Source organism: Leptosomus discolor, chromosome 6, assembly GCF_034619465.1.
Source record: "Leptosomus discolor isolate bLepDis1 chromosome 6, bLepDis1.hap2, whole genome shotgun sequence".
In the NCBI taxonomy this organism is placed as follows: Eukaryota; Metazoa; Chordata; class Aves; order Leptosomiformes; family Leptosomidae; genus Leptosomus; species Leptosomus discolor.
In genome coordinates this window covers 20424505-20452003 of record NC_141396.1, presented here as the reverse complement: position 1 = coordinate 20452003, position 27499 = coordinate 20424505, and the positions used below count along the sequence as shown (strand labels likewise).

At 37.1% G+C, this 27499-nt stretch overlaps 1 protein-coding gene across 1 annotated transcript in view; it reads right to left on the bottom strand.

Moving 5' to 3' along the window:
• ERCC6 (ERCC excision repair 6, chromatin remodeling factor) overlaps positions 1 to 27241 on the bottom strand; it is a 51241-nt gene extending 24000 nt beyond the window's left edge. The window contains exons 1-7 of the mRNA XM_009959776.2: positions 27111 to 27241; positions 26118 to 26551; positions 23018 to 23138; positions 20554 to 20662; positions 17917 to 18640; positions 8447 to 8572; positions 4484 to 4642 (exon numbers count right to left, since the gene is read on the bottom strand). Of these exons, the coding sequence (XP_009958078.2) occupies positions 4484 to 4642; positions 8447 to 8572; positions 17917 to 18640; positions 20554 to 20662; positions 23018 to 23138; positions 26118 to 26548 (1670 nt within the window). The 5' untranslated portion in view covers positions 26549 to 26551; positions 27111 to 27241. The remainder of the gene's footprint in view (positions 1 to 4483; positions 4643 to 8446; positions 8573 to 17916; positions 18641 to 20553; positions 20663 to 23017; positions 23139 to 26117; positions 26552 to 27110) is intronic.
• Positions 27242 to 27499: the final 258 nt, after the last annotated feature.

Below are 27499 nucleotides of genomic sequence, written 5' to 3'. Positions count from 1 at the left end.
ACACACTTTATAGTTCAAGTGGAATATAAGCGCTATGGAAATTAATTGGCACTTTGTTTTTCTGGAAGTCTGGTTTTTAAAAGAAGGTGAAAGGGGTACTGCTATAAGAACCTATCCACTGAACAGTTAATAGATGCATCTATCAAGATAAACACAGAAATAGAAAAGCTCCTAACAATAAGGCATAAGGGAACTTCCTCCTGTGGTTAACACAAATCAGGTTCAGGTGACTGCTGTTTCTGTAAAAGAAAAGAAATCATTAACAAACAACTATTCTATTACTTCTGTGAAAAACAATGTGTAGCTAGAGTCTTACAAATGGACTTGCACACAGGTGTTCTGCTTCATGTTGGTAATATACTGTACTATTATCACATAATCTACAAATAAGAGAAGGACTCTAAAGCAGCAGAATATATCATCCATGGAAGCTTAGGTCTGAGCTGGGCTTAAATTGTCTCATAAGTTTCTTATTCATAATCATATGATTGTTTCTGAGAATTACTGAGGATGTTTGAAACAAAGTCTTTCTGTACATTCAGAGCTACTCTTAAGATTAAGAAGAGAAAAATCTCTTGCACAGCAGCCAAACAAGAAATATTATCATCACAAACAAACACCAACAATCATACAGGAAATGTACTGAGTAGTGGTTACTAGTACTAATTTTTCAAATGTATTTTCTCTTTAAAAAACATAACAAAATGACTTTGCATACAAAGGCAATAGCTACAGTCATCACGTACTGATCTAGGTCTAGCTGACTATGTACTATTCAAGTGGTACTAAATAAACAATTCAGAAGATCACAGTATACATGCAAGATCACATGCATATAGCAATAAAGAAAGATTTCTCAGACAGCAGCAATACTCTGCTTTAAAAAAAGTCTGTTAATGCCTTCAGAAACTACTGACACAAAGAAATAATATTCTTTATTAAAAGCTTATACATATGCAGAATAACAACCTGGATGTGCCTTATATCTTTCATTATGAAAAAATATTACATAACAACCTTCATAGTCTAATTTAAAAAATTCCCAGCAATCTAAGGGAAAGTTAGAAGTTGGAGATGCAAAAAATAGCTTCAACTATGCTACAAACCTAAATAACCACTGCTACTGCTCTTAATGTCTATAGTAAAAAAGCCAACTTTCCCAAAATATATTAGTTTACCATTCTTCATGGGCAGTAACAAACTGCCTCTGGTTTTTCCCTTGGTCTGTCTCAAACAAGCTCACATGCTGGTTTTATCCAGGGTCCTTTTCCCCCCCCTCAGCTTACATGAAGAGTTCGCACTCCCGCTCCAAGTGGTTGTGTGAAGTCTCTTCTGTGTCTAGTCTGGCTCTAATCACTTTCCACTAGCCAACATTTTATTCTTCTCTTGAGAGCTTTTACTTATTTATGTAAGAGAGTCATCTAACTTCTAGTCTGTGCTGTTTCACAAATCTAAACAAGCCACGCACTTCTCCTTGCTACACTTAGGAGGCATCCCTCATCGTCCTTATCACTGCAACAGATCTGCTTTGCTGCCCATCCAATTTATATTTGTTTTTCTTGAACAAAGGTGACACTAATAACATTCTAAACTAAAGTCTTACTGCTGCCTTGTACTAGGATACTAATACTGCCCTGTTCCTACCCCAAATATATTGTCATAATGTATCCTCTTCTTCACAGTTGCATTGTACTAATATCACATATGATCAATATACCTCAATGTCTCTTCTTCTGTTGCTTCTGGTTTATAAAACCCAAATTCACAGCAAGCATCCTTTATTAGTTCTTATTTAATTGGGTGTGATTAGATTTTCAGATAAGATCTATTACTGCAATTTACTACCAAGAAAAAGAAAGCTGTAGTCATACTGTATTTATAGTCTTCACATACTCAAAAAATTAGTAGAGGAAAACACGTTGCATTATAACCAACTATATTGCCAAGCACTGGCAAATCATGCCTTCAAAATGAAACTGAAATGACAACTAAATCCTAGTGAAAATAAAAGAACAGGGCAGCAAGAGCAATACAAAGTATCTGGGGCAATGGATTTTTATTTATGTAAGCAACACGGAAATTAAACTTTCTGTCACACATAGCAGAGATTGAGCCTCAATGTTTAACGTGTATGATCACATCTCAGTATCTTGAAGAGCACAGATGAGTAAATAATCAGTGTATAAACTTTATGGCAGAGTTTCTCATCTGATCTCTCAAATAAATGAAGCAAAGTCTGTAGTGAAAGGCAAGATCTTTGTCAAATGAAATAACATATTTGGAAACAAGCAAACTTGTGGACCCTCAAGCCCTTCAACAGGTTTCAACAACAGATTTCAACAGAGATATAGCTAGAGATGGGTTACTTGAAGTTTGTTGCTGCTGCTTTGTTTTTTCTTGTGAAAGGACCATTGGTCTGAAAGCTGTTGCTTATTCCAACTATCTCAGCTTGTCTAACACCCTTACACCATCACAGCTGCAACACTTCTATTGACACCTCACATGAAACTTAGCTTTCCCCAGCTGTATAGCTCAAAAACTATTAAAAGTGAGACATTTAAAGTTTTTGTAATAGTACTATTCCATCTAACAAGTAGTTCCTTACTTCAACTAGTCTTCAGGCTCCTTCAGAATCAGCAAAACACTGGAATCAGAAGCTGTTTACAAAAGGAAATTTCTACTCACTTTATTTTACATAATACTTTTGCAGAAAAATTTCACTGATAGAAAATAAAGCTGAATATTTTGAATATCAACCAAAGTGACTCTATTGTCTTAATAATCAGGTGCCTCCAAATACAACAATCTTTTCCATTCTACACAAAAATCTCCATTTTACAGAAGTCTAGTTGAGGCTGGGAAAGCCCACAGTGCCAGATTCATACACCAGCTCCATCTACACATCAAGGTAGTGAGATACAAGCCAGGCTGGAAGGCATTTAAACAGTGCTGATAACACAACTATGTCCACTCTTAATGCCTGCTTCTCAGTCAGACTGACCAGAAGTTTTTCTGCTTACTAGACTACATGGCTTTCAGACAGAAGCTAGCTAGCTGGTGTTAACTGCCTTCCAGTTCAGAGTGCAGATGGGGAAAACACTTGACTATGCAAAGATCAAGCTGTTTAGACCTTCTGCCTTACAGCACACAAGCAAAATCAGAGTAAGTTTCACCAAAAAATTAAACTTTGTTTCCTCCCATGGAATTATTATCATGATGAACTTAATGACATGCACAGCCAAAAAAATGAAACTTAACACATTATCTTACAAGTAGAAAGAAAACTGCAGCTTAGCTGTGCAATTATATTTTGGCCTTTTCAAAGTTTCATTGTAGTTTCACCACAGTATCTCAGGTCTGTAACTGTGTAATAATGTCACGAGATGTTCCTGAAGGATTTCCATCAACTCAGTGGTCCTCCAACTGGGGCAGGGAATATACCTACACAAAATAATCTGTAGAGTAGCACCTTTAAATCAGGCAGCCATACCAAAGTAAATCAACTGGTTTGAGTAATGGAGGACCTGGAGTTTTTTTTATATAAAGGGTACAGTAGGAAGCAACTGGAGAAAAAGACAGTAATATTTCCTCTTTAAATTGTTATTTTACAATTAACATACATGCTGAACATAATTTAAATATGCCTCTCTATAAAGTTAATTATTTTTGTTTTGTATAGCAATATGATATTTGCTTAATTGCATGTATTAATTTACATCAGGTAAACAGGCTGACAGAACTAGAAAAAATCAAGTATTATTCATGTGTGCAATTGTAAATCCAAGAACACCAACAAGTATCTTTTCTGGTAATTTCACCTACGAAAAAGGAATTTTAAAGCATTGTTCAGTAACAACAAAGCATAAAAGATCTTGTAAGAAAGGCCAGTCACTCTAACATAGTTTTAAAAAGCAACAACAAAAATGCAGATGGAAATTCCTCTGTATAAGTTACTGGTTTTACTATTACTACTATTTTTTGGCATGGATAATTCCCTGCTGATCAGAAACTCTAACTTTCATCGCAAATCAGCTTTCTACTTCCTGTAAAGCATTTACCTGGTGGCTTGCCAGAACAAATATTTTAACGTAAAATTTAATAAATGGAACTAGAGGTATTACATCCAATTTAAAATTCCATATTGTGTAAACTATTGATATTAATGTAATTGAGTTTGTAAACAATCCATTTGTGGAAGCTAACCTTAGACACCGTATTGACCCAAAATATCTAGTGCGGCTCATCTGCAAAATGAAGCATCAATGCCTGGAATTCATTAAAAGTGTTACATGTTTAATTTTTCCTGCCCTACAGCTCCATTGTCTCGTAAAATTTTTCCTTTGATGTCCCCCACTAAAAGAATTAAAGGAATATTGTAATTGAAATGTCATTAATAATTCACAGGACCCTCCTCCACCAGCAATACATCTGATGAAATATTAATTGAGCTCCACAGACTGACAGTCTGCAGAGGAGCACTTGCCTGTAATTTGAACCACGAGTCCTGATCTTGCTGTAGCTCAGACCTGCCAAGAAGGCAATTATCTGGATGGTCTTGCCCAATCCCATCTCATCTCCCAGAATTCCTCCTGCCTGCTGGCAGTGCAATTCCCAGAGCCACCTAACACCTGTCTGCTGGTACCTAAAACAGGGAAAAAGAAGATGGCAAATGTTTGATAATACAGACCATAACAGAAAGTACTCATGAATTAATCATTTGGCAAGGTTCTTATACTAGTTACAGTAACATGCTGGATGTGTGTTTTACATGAGTGCTGTATTTACTAGGTCATACATTTTTGATGCACTCAGACATTACATGCGACTTTCATTCTTTATGCAACGCTAAAACATTTCTAATTAAACTGATAGTCATGGTAATTAGAGGGTATTTTATTTCATGTATATTTTAAGTGTTAAAAGCAACTTGGAAAGCTACTCTATTAAAGCATTATCTTTTCAGAAAAGATGACATGTAAGGGTCTAGTAAATCGTATTATTTGGAGCATATACCTTGAACTGAAGGAAAAGAATGACTTGTAAGGGGTACAGACTTTACACTATACTGTGAAAACTGATCATATCTGCCAAAGCATGCTTTCTTTTTACATAAACTAATTTAATAACATTTAGTCTCTCTTAATGAAGAAAAAAGCCAACAAGGCAAAATGTTTTGGAAGGCAAAACAATAGAAACTATTCCAGTGAATGGGATGCAGCAGAGCATTATTACGTGGGAGCATCAAGGCAGTTTCTACTCTCAGTCATTCACTGGAAATTGTATAAGCAACAACGTAAAATACATTCCAATTAAAAGAAGTAGACTGGAGAGCAAGATTTACAATGGCAAGCTAAAAAGGTGGAGATAAGATGCCAGACAGACAATCACTTTAGGACGTGCTTTTTTATAATGATATGAAGTGGTGAGACCAGTAGGACTAACATGCCACATGTGTGGGTTAAACTGAAAACAGAACTGAAAGAAATGATGAAACAGTGTATTTAAATTACAATTAAAAAATAAAACAAAATACAAGTTTCAGCACTTCTGTGTCTTGTAACTTAAAGGAAGAACAAGGTTACTGACATGATTTCCTTGACGGCACGCATTCCTGGAGTGCGGAGCACAGCAAAGAGCAAAAGACTTTTTTTTTTTTTTTTTTTGTAAAATAGGGATTATTAATTTTAGGGCATTGTCTTGTGTGCATTTCAAAATAATTCTTTGAACAAATAATATTTAGGACTCCTGACAGCTAATGACACTAGTGTCTACAGAGTACTATTAAACATCAGTTTATGATGGGTTCTGTATGGATTTACAGAATGATAAACGATGACAAACAATTGGCTTCAGTAGTTAGAAAAAGATGATCAAAGAACACATCTAGTGGTTCAGACATCATACTATCTGTTGGTGTCTCAAATGCATTATACCAAGAAGCCCTTAAAACCCCCCTTTCATTAGAAATTAATTCACCTTAAAAATGCAGCAATCTAAAGCCAACAATGAAATGGCTTGCACGATTAGCTATAATTGGGTTAAGATGCTACCATTACTACATTTTATGAAGGCAAAACATTTTCTGATAGAAATATTAAAGAATTTGAGAGAACCCTAATTCCTGTCAGAAGCTGCTCCCCAGACTGATGTCCAGCATGTCTCTTCAGAAGACAACCATTCAAAAACTTCCTGGTATTATTTTGTATTATTTCCTGGGATTGTATCCAGTGCTTAAAAGCTAGCTGCATTTATAAGCAGCTTTCTCCCTCTCCCTGTATCTCCTGAGAAAGTTTCACAGTAGAGAATTAAGTTTGTGAAAAAATCTGCTCCAAGATTATCTATAAATGGAAAAGACGTAGGTACTTTCTTCGTATAATCATATAAACGTGCAATAATTGCAACTACGCAAAAGTTAGAGCAAAAACCACACCCCCCCCCCCCCCCCCCCCCCCGCCAATTGTTCATGGTTATATGGAGAGATAATAAATTCTTTTTTTTCTTATGCTTTCATTGCACCAATTTTTATGTTTTGTTTTTTACTCCAAAAATACTGTAGAAGTAAAATAAAAATGTTGCCTGGTTCTCCAAAATAATTCTGCTTGGACTGTATTTCACATGAGCAATCATGCTGTGATGCATCCCTCAAAATTCACCACAGTAGCTAGCAGAGTCTAGCTACATTTTTGCTGAGCCAAAATTGAATTTCAGACAGGGAAATCACATGCTGAAAGCAAATAATGAAGAAGCCTGGTTTCTTGTTTATACAGACAGCATTCTCTCAGGCTAAGTGCAGACAGTATAAGGCAACATTTGTAAGTCTTGGTCACTATGTTTGGTTTTGTTCCACAGCAGCACCAATGGTACTCTTGCTGAATGTTCCTCAAAGCAGACAAGTATATGGGGAAGAAAGTGCACTTTAACAGACTTGCCAATAAACAAACTTAAGGGTCTACTATTTCTACTGTGAGCTCACTTCTTCAGAATGCAATTCAACTATGCAGGAAGATCACTGACAGTATACTGCTATACACCTCCTTGGGTCAATATACTTCCATGTTTCGGTACTAAACTTGCTCAGAACTAGTTTAATGACTATTGACTATGGGCCTTCCTACATTGGAGATTTCAGCATTTAAGTTACAAGTCAGACAAATCATTCAACTCAATTGATCTTTCTAACCACTTAAGAAGTTTTGCCAACTGACTCATGCTTGCAGGGATACCCTTCATTAGTGAGGCTGGTATCTCTTAAGATTAATTTTTAGTTGCCTGCTTTATTTCAATTCCCTTTGGGTTACTCAGACCACACATCCGTTCACAGGATGATTACTTCTGCAGTATCTCTGCATAAACAACTGGAGACCACATATTGGCTGTGTACGGTCCTGACAACCAAGTCATTAATTCAATTCCATTTCAGAGCTAGTGCTTTCCTTCTGAGGAACTGCAGGACAACAGTAATAATTTCTTTGAGGTTAAGACTAAGTGGTCCTGTTGGAAGGGATACCATGCACGCCCGTTATAAATCAGGGCGTTCCACCACACTAATTATAAGATTTTTAGAGAGTTGGCTTTTGAAAGAGAAGATGTTTTTCCTGTGTGCAAAACGTTGCCAACAAAAACAAGTTCAAGCCTATTATCCATGAAAGTTAAAGAAGAGATTATGGATGAGGTTAACTTGCCAGCTGCTAGCTTGTTTGGGCTGCCTTTTGTAAATAGCTTTTTCAGATGAACTTGAAAGTGTCACTGGGCACATGGTCTCAAAAAACTGAAACAGAAAGCAGTCATGTCTAAATCTGTAATCCAGCATCAAATAACTAAAGAATGAGTTGTTGAGTGTTTTCCATCTACTAAAGGAATTAAGAATTTACTGTCTGTATTTTAAAGTTTTACTGGGCAAAATGTTAAAGACTATTTTATAATATGAATTATAAGTAGTTACTTTGAGTAGTTATTTTAAGAAAAAATTGTCTGCATTTTTTACTGGCAGAAAATTTCACTCACGGAAAAACCTACACTTCTTGCCGACACCCTGTTCTTCAAAGTGAAGTTATTCTACCACTCCATGCTTGAATTAAAAACACGCATTTATCAATAAAAGAAATGTATAAACATAAATTTATATTTATGTTTATAAAAATAGACAAGGATAGCTGCTCAATTCGTAGTTTAGCTAATACGCAGTCACAATATTCACATCAGCCAGTTATCATCCGTATTTTCATGTAACTGCATTTTGTGCTTGTAATAAGTTTCTTTGAGGCTTGACCCTGCAGCCTTTTTTAAAGAAATAATCCTACAGACACAACCGAAATAAGAGTTGAGGCACCATTCACTCCAGTAAAAGTTTCAGCAAAGGGCATCCAGAAATAACCACAACTACTACTACTAATATTATTAACAGCACACAGCAGCATAATATTAAAATTAAGTATGCAATACATACTTAAAAAGCTTTTTGAAGAGAAATCCTGGTACTTTGAAACCCTCCTCAAATTCAGTGTCACTTTCTTCAGAAAGTTCTTCAGCTGTTCGATGTTCTTTGTCCTTCAAACGTTCTTTTTGCCACGTCCTAGAGTGACACAAGGAGTCAACATTCAATCACCGAATAGAAAAGATACTACATGAAAACGACACTGAATTTTCCATCAGGTATAGACACAACAAAAATGCATTCTCCATTCTCATGATTGAAATAGTAAACCTTTGGAAGACAGAATTATGCAAGTAAATGCTCAAAGTATCTTTCAGATTAAAAGCTGCATGCACTCCTGATTATTTAGTTATAAGCCTTTTATAGCTAGTCACATTTTTCTATAGTCAGAAATACTAATATAATGGAATCAACAGTTAATATCATTAAAAAAAAAAAATCTGTCTACCTTAAATTCCTAAACCTCCATGAACCCCCCACAAAAATATCAATAAAACTTATTTTATTAATTTAACCTAATACTTCAATAACTTCCTTCACCTAGAGAAATGTGCAGCAGCGTATAATCTTATGCAGAAGACTCAGTTGGAAATACCACCATCTTTGGGGTGACATGCTCTAAATCTGTTAAGCAGCCATTATTAAGAGAATGAGTTTTTTGAGGATTTGAAATTAAAGTTATTTGTGGTCTGCAGTCTAATCTTATTTGCACTCTAGGCAGGTTAGAGAATTACCTTCCCATCCCACCGTTCCCCTGCCTTTTGAAAAGTACCAAAGGATCTTCAACATCCAAGGAAATTATAGGCTTGTGTTTTAGTAATCCAAAACCATCTACCTGTAATAGTAAAGCGTATGCTACTGCTACTTGGGTATGTACTAACCAATCAACAGCACTTCACTGACAATTCAGGTTTTGCTGGAGTTCTCCCATGAAAGTGCCATTCGCTGCAGGCACACTGAATGTGGCGTATAAACTGATAAAACCCCTACAGAAATCGGCAAGCTATAGCACAGATGAAAAACATCCTTATGTTACAAGGATACAGCTGGATACAGTGCAAAAGCAGCCATATTTCATCTCCTAAAAAGGCTGAAGGAGACCTAGAAGTATCATCTAGAAGTATCTGAAACATAAAACATGAAGACTAAAATTGTTCAGGTCCCTAAGAACTATAAATAGTAGTGATAGGCTGAAAAGAAACAAATGGAAAATTCAGGCCAAAAAAGTAAGTTAAGCTGCCTAGTACCAAAACCTACTGAATTAAGCGACAAACAGCCTCCTGAGTGTGATGCTGGAAAACTCATCTGTCCAGTCTTTCAACTCTACATTGAGGAAACCCTGGAGAATGCTCTCTAGAACAGACCTGAAGTAACTGGATGGAGGAGGACTTAACAGGATGCAACAGCTTTCCAGTACACCTCATTTCTGAATGACAAACATTACAGGTGAGTGAACAGCCCACTTCCTTCCTGGTAACATTTCACCATTTACCCATTACACAAACAGCTTCTTGTTAGCTTACGTTGCCTCTGTAGCAGCAAAAAAAATGGCAGGATAATGGATTAACACACTTTAAAAAAAAACCCAAAACATAAACTCCAACCCTCCTCTGCAAAACACACTCCATATTCTGTGAAAAAGGATTTTTGAACTGTTCAAAAACATGAGGAAATTCACATTTTCCTTTTTTTCTTATAAATTTTTCAAATAACTTATCCTGATTTTTCTCTAAAGCTCTGCATTGCTTTCAAGCATTTGAAGATAAACTGCATCTAGAGGTTAACATGCAAAATGAATTTTATTTCCAGCCTTGCTATACACAATCCAGTGTGCTTTAAGCTTACGGGCTGAGTGCCTCATGTTTTCAAGGCTACTAGCCCAATTTTATCCATGTCAAGAAAAAGAAGCATTATCATAAAAACGTTAGTTAATTTCTGGCCCAACGTTGACAATATCATCAGCTATAGAAACATAACTTAAACAGTTTCATTATCTTGAGTTGTATCCTGACCTAATTAGCCAAAAGAAGGGAAACATAAGTCACTGTTAAATTTTTTCTCAAACAACTGCCTGTAAGACAGCTACCATCCCTGACATTCTGCACTTCCAACCTGGCAAACAAATCAGAAGACACTATAAAACATCTCAAGCATGCTCCAAGTCTTTAAGACTTCAGCCATGCTGCTACTCAGCTTAGTCATGTTAAGAGCAGACACGACTGGCACAATGTCACATACAGTACTGTAATCCCTTCCAGTCTGATACAAGAAGTGACTTCTCTACTAGACAAAAATCCTGTCGGCTAAACTGTTTAAAATCAAATTTGATTCAAGTTTTCTACCTTGAACGCATCAGTAACTAAAAAAATCTCACCTTACAGGCAATGAAGGTCTAGTGTTCCCCTTGTATTTTTTAACTACATAAGCAGTTCTGGGGGTATTAAACCAATTATGCACCTGTCTTCCTAGGGACACCACTCTGAATTTTCTGGTATGAAATAAGGTGAAAACACTTGCTGTTATGTCATTCAAAATAATCTTCCACAGGATCTGCAAACTCATAACAAGACTTAAGCTCAAGATGTTTTCTCCAGTGGCAGCATTAATACGAATTTCTCTTGTCTTCCTGACCACTTACTTCAGTAAAACTTGTTGGAACGTCCACTTAAACGTTTCCGCGTCACTGGCAAATTTGTTTAAAAACCCCTTGGGTTAGGAAGAAGAGAACAGGAAGAAATTCAAAACTTCATATACAAACAACACAATCACATACCCTTTCTCATGAAAGAAAGCTAATTATGGCAGGTTTCTGGGCCAGCTTTTCACCAGTCTCTTTTGAGAAAATACTTACAGTCTGCCTTTATGAAACCAGTCACAAACTTGGAACTGTGGTATTGTTTTATTAAATGGAAACAAACACCACCATCTCCAAATATACACAAGTTACAAGAACTGTCAAAAACAATTGCACTGAAAAACCTAAGGCAACACAATGCTGGACAGGTTGAGAGAGCCACCTTCACTGGAACATATTTTTATCTCCTAAGTCAGGAAGTCTTCAGAAGGAAAAATCATGATGGGGAGAAGCAGCAGCATATGCAGGGGAAAAAAATCCAAGACTGATGAAGACAGTCTTCAGTTTTCCAATCAAAAACTGATGAGTTGCTAATGTTTATTATCGGAATGTTCTTATTTCATTATATGAAATCATGTATCCAGTTAAGTAGTAAAAAAAAGAACTTACTAAAAATATGTGTTAAAGTTTTTGCCACATATACTTTTATATATCTATCCTAACATGGCAATGGAAATCTCTGTCCTAGTCTAGCAGTCTGTTAAATGTTTGATTTAGGAAAATAACACTCATGCCCTGGAGTCTAGCAGGCAGATATAATACATTTTAAAGGCATAGCATAAAAATATATTTATTTTTGTTCGATACTACAATGTTGTGCTATCAGGCACAGATGATCAATCATTCTTTTGAGTTCCAGCAAAAGATCAACGATTCAAATTGACAAATGCTGACAGCCATTGCTTCAGATTGTGTCATTACTGGAACTGAGACACGTCAGAACTTGATTATTTTATTTGTCTGTGTTATGACAAGACTCAAACCAAGGAAGAAAACTCCTCCTTATCACATTAAAATCAAACTATTGTAGATTACAAAGCTTCCAAAGTGACAGTTAGGTAAAGAATCCATATTACACACAAGCAGGGCAAAAATTTGTACAAGAGTGCTTCTAATTCTATATTCTAATATGAAACACCACTAGCCAACACTGGAGCCTCAGTCTCCCCTGGGAAGAAACAGATTGCCCTCTAGTGTACAGTAGAAAAAGTGATCCAGAAACAACCAAGAAGAAACATTCATAACATCAGCTTGCAGCTGTCCAGGAATTAAGGCACTTTACCTTAATATAATTACCATATTTTCTTTAAGAAGTGTGATCAATGTTGGGATTTCTCTTAAAATTATTAGATACCTGGAAAATACGTATGCCTAGAATTTAAACTAATACATCTTGTACTTAATTTTCCTAAAGAAAAGTTTATTTTATGCACACTGTATATGTTACTTTACTGAAGTGTAAAATTTCATAAGCTGTAGTACTCAAGGCTCTGGCACTACACTTGTTCCAAAGATCTGGAGGGTTTTCTGCCTTCAATTACCAGTTTAAAGAAAAAGCAGTAATTTGTTGGTACCACCACGAACTTTCAAAGAAACTATTCTGTTTTTGAAAGACTGTGAACTTAATGTACAACATGGTATTAAGATATTCTACACTAAAGCTTCATTATTTTCTTTTAAAAATGTAAACATCTAAATAGCTGAAGCAATGGGAGGACAAACACTATTTGCTAGACCATATCAGTTGATAAGTTTGGTCTTGTACCTTTCCCCAGAAGTCAACCTTTGGAGAGAGAAGCAGCAGTAGCTACTATTTGACTTAACTACACAGTAACATATTGACCATTTGGTCAATAAGTTCCTTATGCACCTCAGTTAAACATCATCAGTATGCCTAAACAATCAGAAAATACAGGTTTTACTATATTATGAAGGTCTCTCAATAGCATGACTGTTGAGAAATCAATTTTATGTTGTCCGTGCTCACTGACATAAATACAATTTTATCCTCAAAGTGCAGCATGAAAGCCATATTAAGAAAGACTTAACTGTATGATATATAAGAATATATTCAGATACTAAACCCATTTCCCACTTATTGCAATACCCTAGAAAGAAATTCTGCATCCAACACAGTAATGAGCACAATTTGAGTTTTGTTTTGTTTTTTTAAAAAAAAAACAACTCAGGAACCAAGCTGAGTGTTTAATACAGTTTGCATTTGTGAAACACAATATATTTTTATTTTATACAGCTTACAGATTATTCTAATTTGCTAAATTGAAGCACTCAGCATTACTTTTCTGATCTAACTTTTTATGGTCTATATGGGTGGATTTAATTGGTAAGTCCTAACAGATGAAATACATGCAGTTAGTACCACAAGTCTCCATAAGTAAATTAAGACTGATGTAGACAATTACACACTTGAGCTTAGAATGAAAGGTGTATTCAGCAAGTGAGCCAAAATATATCTTCATTTGTGTCTTGGCTTTGTCATTTTAAAGAGCCGTTAAGATGCTCTAAGAAAGTATCTTTCAGGAAAGGTAATATTTAATCCTTTTTTAATTTGTAACACTGAAACATCAAGAGATTCAGTGACTCAGATACTTCAAAGCAGCACATGAAAACTGATCTGATTTGAGACAAACATCTTATTTTTAAGAGAATTTTATGTTTTGATTCTTTATATCAACTTATTTGTGCACTAACAGCCACAACTTCCAGATACTCAGCTGCTTGGATGTCACTTGGGAGGCTTTCCTAGCCTTGCCTCTGAGCACGTGACAGCAATTGAAGAATTCAAACAACTGTTCTCCACAAACTACACAGAATACACAAGAAGACATAGATATGGCACTTACCTCCCATAACATTTCATGTAATTCCTTCCTTGAAGCAGCAGGCAGATACGTACTGACAACTGCTATGGGAATAACAACCCTAGGACTGCTAGTTTTTTTGGTTTGTTTTGACTCCAAGCTATTACCTTATGCATATACTGTATTTGTGATGTCAACAACATAACACATTAACTACGTATATTATCAGTGGCAAAAATTACTTGGTTATACTTATGCTTTGCATTTTAATACATGCAAATGAAAACTTTGATTAATCTTAAAAAAGAAAAAAAAATCTTGGTAAGTTGCAGTTTCCACATCTGCAAAGTCTTCAGAATAATACAAGAAAACCATGCAGCAGTTTTCTTGTTGAGAACAAATAAAAGGCTTATTTCCTATGTATTTAATATGCATACAAGGTTATTACTTTTATTTTGTGATCCTAGGCAAAAGAAGCTGAAAACAGATGCATTTTCACTCCTTCCAGTCTTCAAAGAAACTGGCTCTGCCATGACCTGACAATTCCACCAGGCAGAAGGCAACAGGTTAAGATTCCACCAGTGCCAATTCTGAACACTTCTAGACCAAGATGGTCAGCGTTGAGTACAACAAAATATACATTGATAACATACCTGTTTATGGGGATCAAGTCTTAAAGACCTTCAGCACCATCCTAGAGATGGATTACCTAATCCTCTGGGTTCAGCTGGTAATAGCCAGTATGAAGGTCAGTTGGGAATGACAATATACTGCTTTTCACCAAATCTTAAACTTACCTTTTAGTTGCTTGACAGTATCCTACTTATTTACCTCACTCTCCATAACTCTGATGCTCCTTGCTACTGTTCATTATTCTTGCAACCTATGATTCAGCTTAGACATTAACCTTTTCAGAACAGAAGATTTTTCTCCCGGCACATCTGCACAGCAACATGGCTCCAGTAACAGTAATCAGAGAAAGGCAAGACCCACACAAGTGAAAAAGAACTGAAATTACTGACTGTGAGCTGAATTCTATATAGATAACTTTTACTTTTTCATGTTTCACTGATCACATCTTGCTCTGAGTGACTAGGCCAACCACTCAAGTAGCCTTTAGAAGGAAAAACCTGGGTGCTCTCCCGCCTGCCCTGTTTACTGCAGATAACACCAGCTCCTGTTCTGGGAACAGTCTCTTGTTCTATAGATGCTCTGCAGTCCCGCAGTTAGCTAATTATCATGCTTTAACAACATCATCGTAGTTTCCCCTTGACACAGACCAATCTCTTCAAGTCCCATCTCTGAAAAGTTTTAATGTTAAGGAAACTAATTTTCAATCTTTAAGAGTGTAGGACTGTATTCGGTGCCAAGCACAAGGCTCCATGTTCAGAAGACTAAAGTAATCCTAAAGGATTTTCCCCTGCCTCTCTCAGGGGCAAAATATACCATAATCTCACCCATTCGTTTGCATTCAAAAGTAAAACTGACATGAAACAAGACATAAATGTAAGCAAATGACAGCATTTCTATAGCATTCTTAATATGTTTCTTAATTCACTACATTTTATTTTCTCATGGCATTTCCCATAATGAAGATTACCTGGGGGTGTCAGCATAAAAACGTCAATGTGGACAGCTGCAGCTTAACAGCCACAATAACTGCAGCTATGAAATTTTTAAGAGATGTAGTGTTTTGGTAGCAATTACAGTTATTGATATTTCTAAAATTCATTTAGGCTTTTATTGTAACTTTAGTAACCAAAAGAAATGTAGTCTATGATATGACTTTGCTAAGGATAAATTGTCACAATCTTAACATTATTAAAAAACGTGTTTGAATGAATTTAAACCGTGAGTCATATTAAAACTTTCAATCAAAATAAATTACTCTTGATGAAAACACTGAATTAAAAATGATTTAATATTGGTGTAATTTAAATGTAAAGAGTACAGTTTTATTCGATAAAATAGTAAATATTTTACCAATTAAGTACAATTAATTTTTGTTAAGGCATTCAATAAAAAAACCATATTTCTTTTTGACCCTTTGGACAATGTTCATAAAAGCCTCTTGCTGAAATCTTCTATTCAAGAATAATAAACTATGATTTAACTTTGAAAAGCAGCATCCTGGGACTGCAAACCTATTGCTTCATATCAGCTCCTGATCTACCTTTGTAACACGGGATGTGAAAGTGAAGCTGGGCTCCTTCTACCTGAGGTTTTGTCACCAGTCATTCTACAACTGAGTACCTCTGCTATCAGAAGATACCTCTTCCTTCACAGCAACTCAGATTCTCACCACAGGAAGAGATGGTGTTTATACCTCTACTTCTTGACCCCTTCTCTGATACAGCTTCATTTAGATCTGTAAGACTTTCTATTTCCATAGAAGTGCAAAATTCGAGTCTCCCAAGCATTAACCAATCCTACACTAGGCCTTATCACTACATCAATCACCCTTCACTGACAGCCCTAATATATATAGTCTTCCTTTCACTCTAGAGCAGCTGTTTTCAAGTTGGAATCCATGATTTTCTAGAGGACTATAAAACTACTTAAAGAACATTCACTAAAGGTAACTAATTAAAAGTATGTTACCAACAAGGTGAAGTTCATTATATGAGGCTCAACCCTTATACTAGAAAAGAGACAGCATGCCAGTGGTTAGAGAACAATTAAAACAAAACAACCATTTTAGTGATCTTGATCTTTAGACTCCCAGTATATGCAGAAATGTTTCTTAACTTCACTGGTATGTCTAGTTAGCATTTTAACAGCTTAACAAATTACATGTCACTTTGTTGCCCCTTCAAAATGTTTTCCAAGCAGTTGTGAAAATGGAAACATTAGTCAGTCTTATTGTTAGGAGCTCAACAGCTATGCCATCAGTAGAGAAAGCCTCTCAACAGCACAACATAGCTACAGAGAGATCATCGACACACAGGTTATGCAAATTTCATTAATCACAGATTAGCACAAGGTGTTTCAGCTGCCATTTAAAAAAATAACTTGTGTTCTTTGCTGTATTTCCTTGCCTAACATACTAGATTCTCCTTAGAAACCTTACTCAGTTTACAGCCTCTAAGGTCATCATGACAACAGAAAACACCACTACTACCACCATTGTCAGGATCTCTTCAGATAAGGATGTTCTTACCCTCTCTCTCCTCAAAGAGAGGAAAATCACTGTCAAACAGAGCAGCTCTTTTTAGACTTGACCAACAGCAATATAAATGTCCAGTCTTCATTACTTACGTCTTCTAGTATAACTTATGCAAGAGATATCATGCACTAATAATCAAATAATATAGATACTGTCCTTTCTAGTGTAAATTTGTTACCAGTTTAAATTAAAAAGATCCTTTTAATATTGATTTTCAAATAAACCTGTTAGCCATATAAACTATATGCAATTGCCTTGGATTTCAAAAACTAAGATTCTACAGAAATGGTATGTAACTATAATTTATTCACATTATTTCTTCCTGACTAGCAGTTAATTATTTAAAGCCAAAACCAAAGCATCTCACCCCACCCCAAAACAAAGATTTCTCTCTCAGTGGAAAAGTGCCATCCCTCCGAAGACAGAGTGTGTTGTCTATCTGCACTGTAATTTTGCCTATCAAACAGAAGACATAATGTTTTTTTTTGTTTGGTTTGGTTTTTTTTTGAAAGGTATGTATATGTTCTACAGACAAAGGCAGACGTAAATATAAAGCTGCCAAGTGATACATTGTTTTATAAATACTCAATTCTGGGCACATTCAACTGTGATCCACAGTTCTGCAAACAACACACATTGATACACAAATAGCTTATTACTGAAGGATCTAGAACAATTAAGAAAAATACAAGGACTTTGCTGTTAGTTTTAAGTGGTATGTCTGATTCCTTTTGGAAGGCTATGATCATGCTGACTGTCTCCTTTTCCCCTTCAGATCCTAGCAGTGTATTATAAACATTGCCCTTTGCACGTTCAACATAATTTGTTAATGTTACTAATAAAAATGTCTAGGACTAACCTTAGTCTCTGTTTATAACAGTCTTCATCTCCGTCATCTCTCCATCTCTTTACTTTGCGCTTCACCAGTGTATGCTCTTCTTCCTCAGAGCTTGGAAAGAAGTCAGCATCATCTTCAGCATCTTTAAAACCTCTCTTCACCAAACATCTTCTTTTTCTTGGCAAATTCCTGAGTTCATAATCAGAATCATTCTCAGCATAAGATGCCTGCTGTTCCTCCTCTTCTGCTGCTTCTGGATCAAAGAGCTCCTCATCAGGTACATACTCAGACTCCCCACTATCATCCTCCTGTACACGCCTGAACTTCCTGGCCCCAAGGTACTTATATTCTTTTGGAATCTTTGCCTTTGATTGAATCTGAAGGGCATGCTTCTGAAGTCTTCTCATGTGTTTTTTTAAGCGCTTATCTGTTTTTGACAGGGCTTTACCCCTTTTTTCCTTTGTAGTAGATGCAGGAGCTACACACTGACCATTTTTGGCCTGCGCTTTCTTCTTTGCTGCTTTGTGATGGGATAACTTCCTTCTTTCAGATGACAGCTTAGCTTGGTCTGCTAAGTACTTCTCAAAATCAGACTCTTCATTTAGCATTAATTGTCGTGTCTTTCTCTCTGGCTTCTGAGGTATTTTAGTTCCAAACGGAGTCATCTGGCCAGTACGAATAAGCTCTTCCCACTCTGTTTCCTGAACAGGCATAAGCATACTCCCAAGACATGATGGACCAGGTTCTACAACAAAAATCAAAACATCCAGTGTGCCTTTAACACCTTCTGAATAAGTCAAACACAGGAACAAGGGTGTTTTGTTTCCCCTCAGCTTTATATGCATTCAGTTCAGCTTTTATATACAACTTAAAAGTCCACATTATTGTTACACACAATACTTAGAAGTTCAAAAAAGGCAAAACCCAACAAAATAGAAGGCAAAAAAAGTGATACTGTAACTTTTACTTCAAACTACTTCTCAAACTTCATATAAGAAACATTACGCACACTATCAAAACACAAATAATTCTGAAACACTCAGCATCAAGAACTACCATAAAGTTACAGTCCCCCATGGCACATGAACTTTAATGCGCTCTCTATGCTGTCAATTCAACCCACGTCACCACGTTCAGTGCAAGAAACCACTGTGTTCCCATATGCAGCAACATCGTCCATTCCTATTTTATTAATGATTTTTCAGTCCCCCTATTCATAAATTTGAAATTTGACATTTACATTACCATATCAGGACAGACACAAATCTTACAAAACACATAAAAGACTATCTTCCCACACGCTTCAAAAAAAACCCCAAAAAACCAAAACCACCAAAACAAAAAAAAACCCCCATCTTCCTACTCTAAAATATTAATACTAGGATTATGACTTTAAAAGTCAGATTGGCTGCACAGCATGTTGCCATAAAAAAAGCACTTCCGTTAAACTGTATACACAGTTACTATACATATTAACACAAACTATAACTGGTGCTTGAAACCAAAAAGGGGGAAAAAGCTCTTGAATGCAGGAAGCTGAAGAGGAATTCCAGCCTGAAATCTATTATTAGGGTCCAAAATTTCAAAACAGCTGTACCAGAATTGCCAGCACAGCATGCTACTGTATATGGTCCCATTTAAAGCACTGTATTTATCATCAAAACATGTTTAATGAGTAATGATGATGCATTGGGCATGAAACTTCTTCCTCTCTACCCCCTCAGTTTCTCAACCTACTGGAACTGCTCAACTCAATTTCTTCTGTCTTGGGCTCCACTCACTTCCTAGTTACCCATCACACTGGGTGCCTGAGTTTTACTGCATGATCCCATTCAGACAAAAAAAGGATTAAAGATGCTTTTCTACTAATAAAAGTTTGCTGAGGTTTTGACTCCTGTGAGTTTTGCTGAACCAGGAGAGACGCATGAGCCCTGTGAGACCTGGAATATACTCCAGACACATCTGCAACGGATGAATAGCACAGAGTTTACACCTCTGCAAACAACAATATAACACAAAGGTGATGCACAGATGTCAAAGGGGTTCAAACCTGCCCTGCAGAATACTGCAGATTAGTGACTGTGGCCAAGACACAGCCAAGCTGGAGTTACAAAATCCAAGCTCAGTCTGTAGACAGCAGTGAGAAAGAACACCTAGTGAAACACTGAGAGAACAAACATCCTGCTTTGGAAGGTGACTTATTTTTATCTTTTTTAAAATCACAGCAAGCCTGAAAAAAAGAGAAGCACTTCCCTCTTCCATTTCTAGTGATACTTCCCAACAGGAAGAAAAAACAATTTTGTTAATGCTGATTGATAGCATCCAGCATATAAAATGTAATTCAATCATGATGTTAGTCATCTTTATCAAATTAGCTGTGGAAAAAATGCTAAGATTTCCAATTTATTAAGCCCAATACTCTAATGTGCCTCAGCCACCCCTACTGAACACAGATTAACATCCATTTTTTAAAACTTCCCACATGAATATGCCAAGATCTGCAACTCTGCAGGTGCAGAGAATAAGCATTCTTAACTCTCTCTTTGAAAGCAAACCACCAAAATTTATTTCCTTATTGGCAAAGATCATGCAAACTAGCTTCAAACAGAAAAAGGCATTACATCAAAGAAGAAAAGAACTCTCAGCCTTCTCCCATACCTTCATCCTCCTCAAATTCAATCTCATTCACTTTATCAAGAATCTCTGTTCCACCAAGAATTGCCTGGAGACGCTTTTGTTTTGCTTTGATCTTCTTTAGCTGTTGCTCCTTGAATGACAAGCAGATACATAATTTAATTTTTAATTTGATTCAAAAACTTGCTGTCCTTTTAAACAAGACTTAAATTACTACATTTGCAGCATTTTCCACCAGAATCTCATATTCAAATGTTCACAGCATTGCATTAAAAAGAAAAAAAAGCAAAAAACCGTCACCACAACATCTGTAGGGCTCCAACCCATAGACCACACACAAGTTTGTGTGTACAATCATCTTACGATATGCGTACAGTAAGATCAGATTGTTTATACACACAAATTTAATGTGCACATTATGCGTTTTTATGCGCGTCTTTTGAGGTTACTTATGAATGTCTTGATTCTAGTGAATTAAGTCCATCAAGCCAATTAGCGAGATGCACAGAGAACATCAAAAGATTTGTCCATGAGTTGCAAGACTGGGTTAATGGTTAATAAGCCACTAAAAACGGCCATAAGATTTAATAAGATTTATTTGCCATCCCAGAAGTTTTGGAATCTTTTGTTAGAAAGAAACTGAAATTGTAAATCAGTCTATCATACCAATATATGTTTGTACAGAGCTAATTCAGGAGCAGTCACAGCTAATTTAACAGCAAAAACTACAAAATGAAGTGACTTTAAAAAATAAGTGAACACCTCCCCCCCCCCCCATAACAGATGCTATAAAAAATATAGTTCATTAGTGCTATGAAAATCATCCATAGCTAACCCTTCTATGACTGTAATATCTTCAACTGTATATTTACCAGTGACATTGTAACTCCACATTTCTAATTCTGATCTTTGGAAATATTTCCTTACCTAGAGAGGCACATACTTCAGTAAAAATCAAGTTCACAGCAAAATGAGCAAATTTTTTTTTCTTTTTGGTGAAGAATGGTTTACTAGCCTGCCCATGTCTTCACGTAGCACTTTTCAAACCACAAAGGGTAAGCATATTCATGTATAGTACAATATAATATCTCCTGCGTATGCACTATTATCTGTGTTATCAGAGTACTTTATATCATAAAACGCTCCCTGTATAGACAGCTGTAAGGAAATAGCTGTCTTCTACCAGTCATTAATTTCCCATTTGTCTCAATAACGGAAGAATTCATCGTCTTTAACCAATTTTTTTTAAATACTACAGAAGGAAGAGTACTAAAAGGCACTTCTCCATGCAAAAAGTAGCTCAAGACCAGCTTTAAATACGCTGTCTGCCTCCAAACAGCCTCCAAAACACTCTGGAGGTTATTAGGACCACTTTTACCAATTACAGTTTTCATACAGGGATTTATTTTTACACTTCAAGGACTGTTAGAGATGGCTAACAATCAACTCACAATGAGGTTTGAACTTCCCCTTCAAATAACACTTGTGTAAGTTACTTCAAGTAATATGAAAACAAGCAAAATACAGTGTCCAAGTATACGATCACTTTTTAGTGGTAAGTCTGGTCTAACGCGTTTCTTCCCACTGCTTCCAGTTACTTGTTCCTAGTCCTGTGTCACTGTTCAGTACTGTCCCCCTCACTCTCTTAATTGGCCAAATTGTGAGCACAGTGTTATCCAAGTTGCTGATATGATCAAGGTTAAAAAACAACTGAATAGTCAGTGGCAAGCGGCCTGAGATGGGAAGCATCTGAGGGCGAAGGACAGTAAGTTTTTCAGTCAGGTCTATCGTTAGAGAAAAAATTAGGGTGAATTTCCATCAGACAGTGAGCTGATCAAAGTGCTACATTCATAACCATCAGAAGTTTCCCTTTTCTCCAATCTCCTTCTTCCTATTCACAGCTGTATAGGTGTATTGCTTACATTACCCTAATACCTGCTAGATTGCTCTACAAGTGCCTTTAACTTATTACGCTGGCAGAAAAAAGCTGGACCAGTTTCTGCCAAATCAATGAGTTAAAATGGCTCACAGAAAGGAATGAGGCATACTGGTACAAGAAAGCTACAGGCAATGAAAGAGGATTAAGAATGGAAGGTAGTGAATGAAGACCACGAGAGCAGAGATTTAGGTCAACTATTGAATCATGCCCTAACAATGCTTTGCTAGTTTTCCAAATACTACTGGGAGGAATTTAATTAAATTACTGTAAATCAGTCTTTCTGAGCAGGTCCTGGAACCTCAGTTTTACAGCTTGTTCTGACATAGTAAAAAACAATACAAAAAAAAATCAGCTCTCACTTTCACATCTCTAAATCAGTTATTTACTTTTTTTTTGGTAGAAAATTTAACCATTTAAAAGCCAAGGAACAGCAACTGTAGACTGACTCTGAAGTACATAATTAAGCAAGAATTATATCACATAACCCAAACCTTTAAGCCAAAACACAAGCTCTGTATTGTCAGCAGGAAATTAACATAATCCAATCACCTTGTTATATTTTTGCCGTTTCACAGAATCTAGTTTTCTGTTTATATCTTTGTTGTCAGCAGCTTGAGGTGAAAGTTGCTCAATAATTTTATTTATTTGTTTCAGAGATGTTGTACATAATCTGAAAAAACAAGAAGATTGCAATGTACTAGTCAACTCTAGAAAGAAAAATAGCACATTATCGATTCAGACAATTTAGAAATTCCAAGAGATTTAAAAAGGTCTAAAGGTAAGTGTCTAAATAAGCACCTTACATTTAAATTACACTGGAAATACTGAACACTAAAAAGTTGTATCAGAGTATTTTTAAACAAAATTTTGCTAATATCAAAATTCCAAAGGCAAGCAAGCTGCACAAACCACTTCAATATTTAGTACTCAAAACTTACAACTTTGATGACTATAATAAGCAAGTGATAGTGGTTGCTTTTATTATTCAAGGTAAATAAAACAAAAACCAAAAATCTAAATGGGAAAACCCATGTTTTCATTTTCTAAAACTGTTTTTATAGTTTGATGCCATTATATAAGGAAGCCTATTTCTTGTATCTTTACAACATCTGTTTTACACAAAGAATGGATTACAAGATACAAATAGTTTCAAGAAGACAGACTATCTCAAAGAATTAACAGCATATCAATGTTAACACTTCAGCTATGGGGCCCCCAGCGTAAGAAAGATACAGAGCTGCTTGAGTGGGTCCAGAGGCGGGCCATGAAGATGATAAGGGGGCTGAAGCACCTCCCCTGTGAGGACAGGCTGAGAGAATTGGGGTTGTTCAGCCTGGAGATGAGAAGACTCCGGGAGGGAGACCTTCTAGAGGCCTTCCAGCACTTAAAGGGGGCCTACAGGAAAGGTGGGGAGGGAGTCTTTATCAGGGAGGGTAGCGATAGGATGAGGGGCAATGGTTTCAAACTGAAAGAGGGTAGATTTAGTTAGATATTAGGAAGAAATTCTTTACTGTGAGGGTGGTGAGACACTGGAACAGGTTGCCTGCAGACATTGTGGCTGCCCCCTCCCTGGCAGTGTTCAAGGCCAGGTTGGATGGGGCTTTGAGAAACCTGGTCTAGTGGAAGGTGTCCCTGCCCATGGCAGGGGGGTGATGGTCTTTAAGGTCCCTTCCAACACAAACCATTCTGTGATTAAACTTTTTTACTCATGCACTGCCATTTTTCATGTTTCCATACACAACATGATTCAAGTTGAACCACATATTGTAACCTAATACCTGTCGAATTTGTTTGCAAGGAAGGAGGTACTGCCCCACCATCAGAAGCAAGCAATTTGATTCAAACAGCAGAATATTTCATAAGGATACATAAATTACCATTTCAAAGTACTATGAAAAATGTCAAAGAAAACTCATTACAGCACCTGCAAAGTGGCCATTATTCCCCTCAGATGCAAAGAAAAGCACTATGTATGTCTCCTCAGCTGTCAGGGAAGAAATTGTTGGGCCACATTTCTCTCCAGCTTTAATCTGGATTCTACCACTGTTCTCCTCTACCACCTCACGAGCTATCACTGCCATCTTCACTTCTCCATTCTCTTTCAACCTTTCTGAACCATCCCATCCCTTTCTCGGTCTTCTGAAGTTGCTTTGAAGTATACCATCCTTTTGCACATTTCCTACCTTTTGGTTCTTGCTTCCTTGGCCCTAGGGTCTCTTGACACATACTGCTACTGTCCTCTTCAACAAAGCTTTACTTAACGGGACTGCGGGACTTAAACAGGATTTAACTTTAACCATTTTTTACTCTCCTTCTTCTGTTTAAATTTGTGTGTATATTATAGAATACTGCAGCTTCTACATGAATTCTGTGCCAACTACTCAAAAAACACTTCTTGCCTGATTTTACCTCGTCACGCATTCACCGTGTTACAGGACTTTAACCAACTCTATCATGCTCTACTCATACAGCTTTACTTTTGTTAATCCCTCTGCTCACCAAGCCAGCTATATCCCTGCTAATTTTCTCCAAAATCTACTTTCAGACTTGCACAGTACGTCTTATACAGACAAGGTTCTACAGGTCTGCATAAACCATTTGCATCCCCTTATGTAAATCTCATTTTACAACTTTAAGTGGAAGGGTAAGAAAAAAAAATCACAGGATACTTCTTAGAGAAAAACAGGGAAGTATCAACTAATTGACAGTATCGTGCACCATTCTTTCAATAACTGCATAATCTAATTGCAATCGTTACACTGCTCCATTCTTCCTCTCAAAGACCATCTTACTCATTATGTCCTTCCGCTACATAACATCTGAAATTAGGTTCCAGTTTTGCAAACTTAATTTCACATCTCCACACCCAAACTGGAAAATTAATGAAGTGCACAAAATTAAGCATATGTGCAACGAGAGCTATGCGAGAGTTCACCTCGGTAGCGGAGGCCTACAGCACTCGAGTACTAAAAACCAACATCAATGCAACAGAGTGAAAGATGCACAGGTAGAATTATTTACCTGCAGTAGTTCACACAGTACCTCTACAGTGAGGCTAGAAACAGAAAGGAGATCTAAGATCAAAACTCAAAAGATTAGTGGCTCCTATCCCTCAAAGTCTTCTACTATCAGTATACCATGTTAATTAAGCACTCGATTCTTCTGAGGCATCATTAAGTACTTCATACGAGCACTTGTGAGTAGGTTGTTTCGGTTGTAGTACACTCACAATATGGAGCCATCCAAGTTACAGAAAGCACGTAAACAGAAGCAGATAGCCACACGAAGCATACAGAATCAATGCAGCAGCACTTTTTCTGACTATAACTTTGAGTAACAGAGTATAATGCAGTTCTCTACTACCCAGAAAACAGACACCTATCTTGGTAGGAGACAAAACAGAAAAAGGAGATGCACCGTCCCCTACCGCCTTGATGCATGACTGAATCAGTCAAATAAGAGCAATGAAGCCTTGCTCTGACGTGAAAAATATTTTCTCCTTTTTTAAGAGGTGGGTGACTCAGAAAAGTACATGTGATCTAGTGGTTTCAAAACATCTTTTCATCTTCCAGCTTTTAAAAACAGGAGACACCAAGCCTCATTAGATAGTCAGTAACAGAAAGGAACAGTATGAAAAGACAAAATTTACCTTAAGTCATCCAGCACTGACTGATATTCCTTCTCCGCATCGGCTATTTTTGCTGCTTTATTAGCTTCATTAATTGCATTATCTACTTGCTGAAGAACTCCTTGCTCCAATACATCCTGGTCGTAGACATCAACTCCCAAACCTTTGAGCTCAGCAGCCTGTGCACTATGTGAGATGGACTGAATCTGCTGCCTGTTGATCTGTAAAAGGGATTGTCCTCTTCTGGGCACCTCCAAGGGAGCAGCCATGGAAGTGGATGGCTGGCTGGCAGAGTTGGGAACTCTAATGTTGTTACCCACGTCACTGTTACAAACGCCATTTTCTTGTTCAATTCCCACTTCTTCAGCATTATGCAAGCAATTATTGCTCGAAATAGTGACCACATTTTGTTCTTGGATGCCGTCTGGCAGGTGGCTGTTATCTGTTGGCATCCTCTGCTCAAAGGCAACAAAGAACCACCACATCAAAAGAATATTCACACACACAAAGTTCTTCAGGAAGACTGTGCCCAAATAAAAGAAGCAAAACAACGAGCATGTTTCTTTACGAGAAATTCTTGTTTCAAAACACCTAGTACCCTGCTCCTCCATGAGTCCTCCCCCAAAGGCTTCTCCACACTAACTTCCACAATCAAAAGGAAAAAGTGCCCAAAACTTCTTAAAAACAACTATATGGAATACTCCTGGAAGACACTAATATCAGGACACATAAAACAATCTGTAAAAACTACTCTCCTTGCCAGACAGTGAACTCAGACAGCGAACTCAATCTTGTGTGTAAATGGTCATGCTCCAGAACAGCACAACATAACAAAAACATATGCAGCTTAACATATCCAAACCCAAAAACCCACAAGTTTTTGACACAGGATAAGACTTGCCAGTGAAAGCACTGATGAGAACAGTTGGTTGTAGGTCTGAGTTTGACAATTTGACTTTGAAGTAGGCCATTGAGCATCTCAGCTGTTAGTAAATTAACACTGGACTGACTTACCAAGGCAAGCCTGGAGCTGGTGTTGTTTAGATTCTTCAGGCCAGGACTATCTTCCAAAAAGATATATTTTTTAGCAATTTCGGGGAGAAAAAAGTGTTATTAACTGGCAGGAAGACATTAATGAGGCAGGTGGCCTTCATCAGCAACCTCTCCGAGCACGGCGGCCCGTGGATCTCGGTCCCAGCTCACGGTTTTCTTCCATCAGCTTCGAACACACACGCAACGGGTTTGGCCCTGCATTCAGGCAACGGGTATCACGACAACGCCCGCACCGCCCGGTTCCCCTGCGAGACCGCGCACCCCACCGCTTCCCACGGGCCCCCGCGCTTCACCACCTCTCTCTGCGGGCAAGCCCGAAGACTGTCCTTCGCGGCTGGCGACAAGGCCCG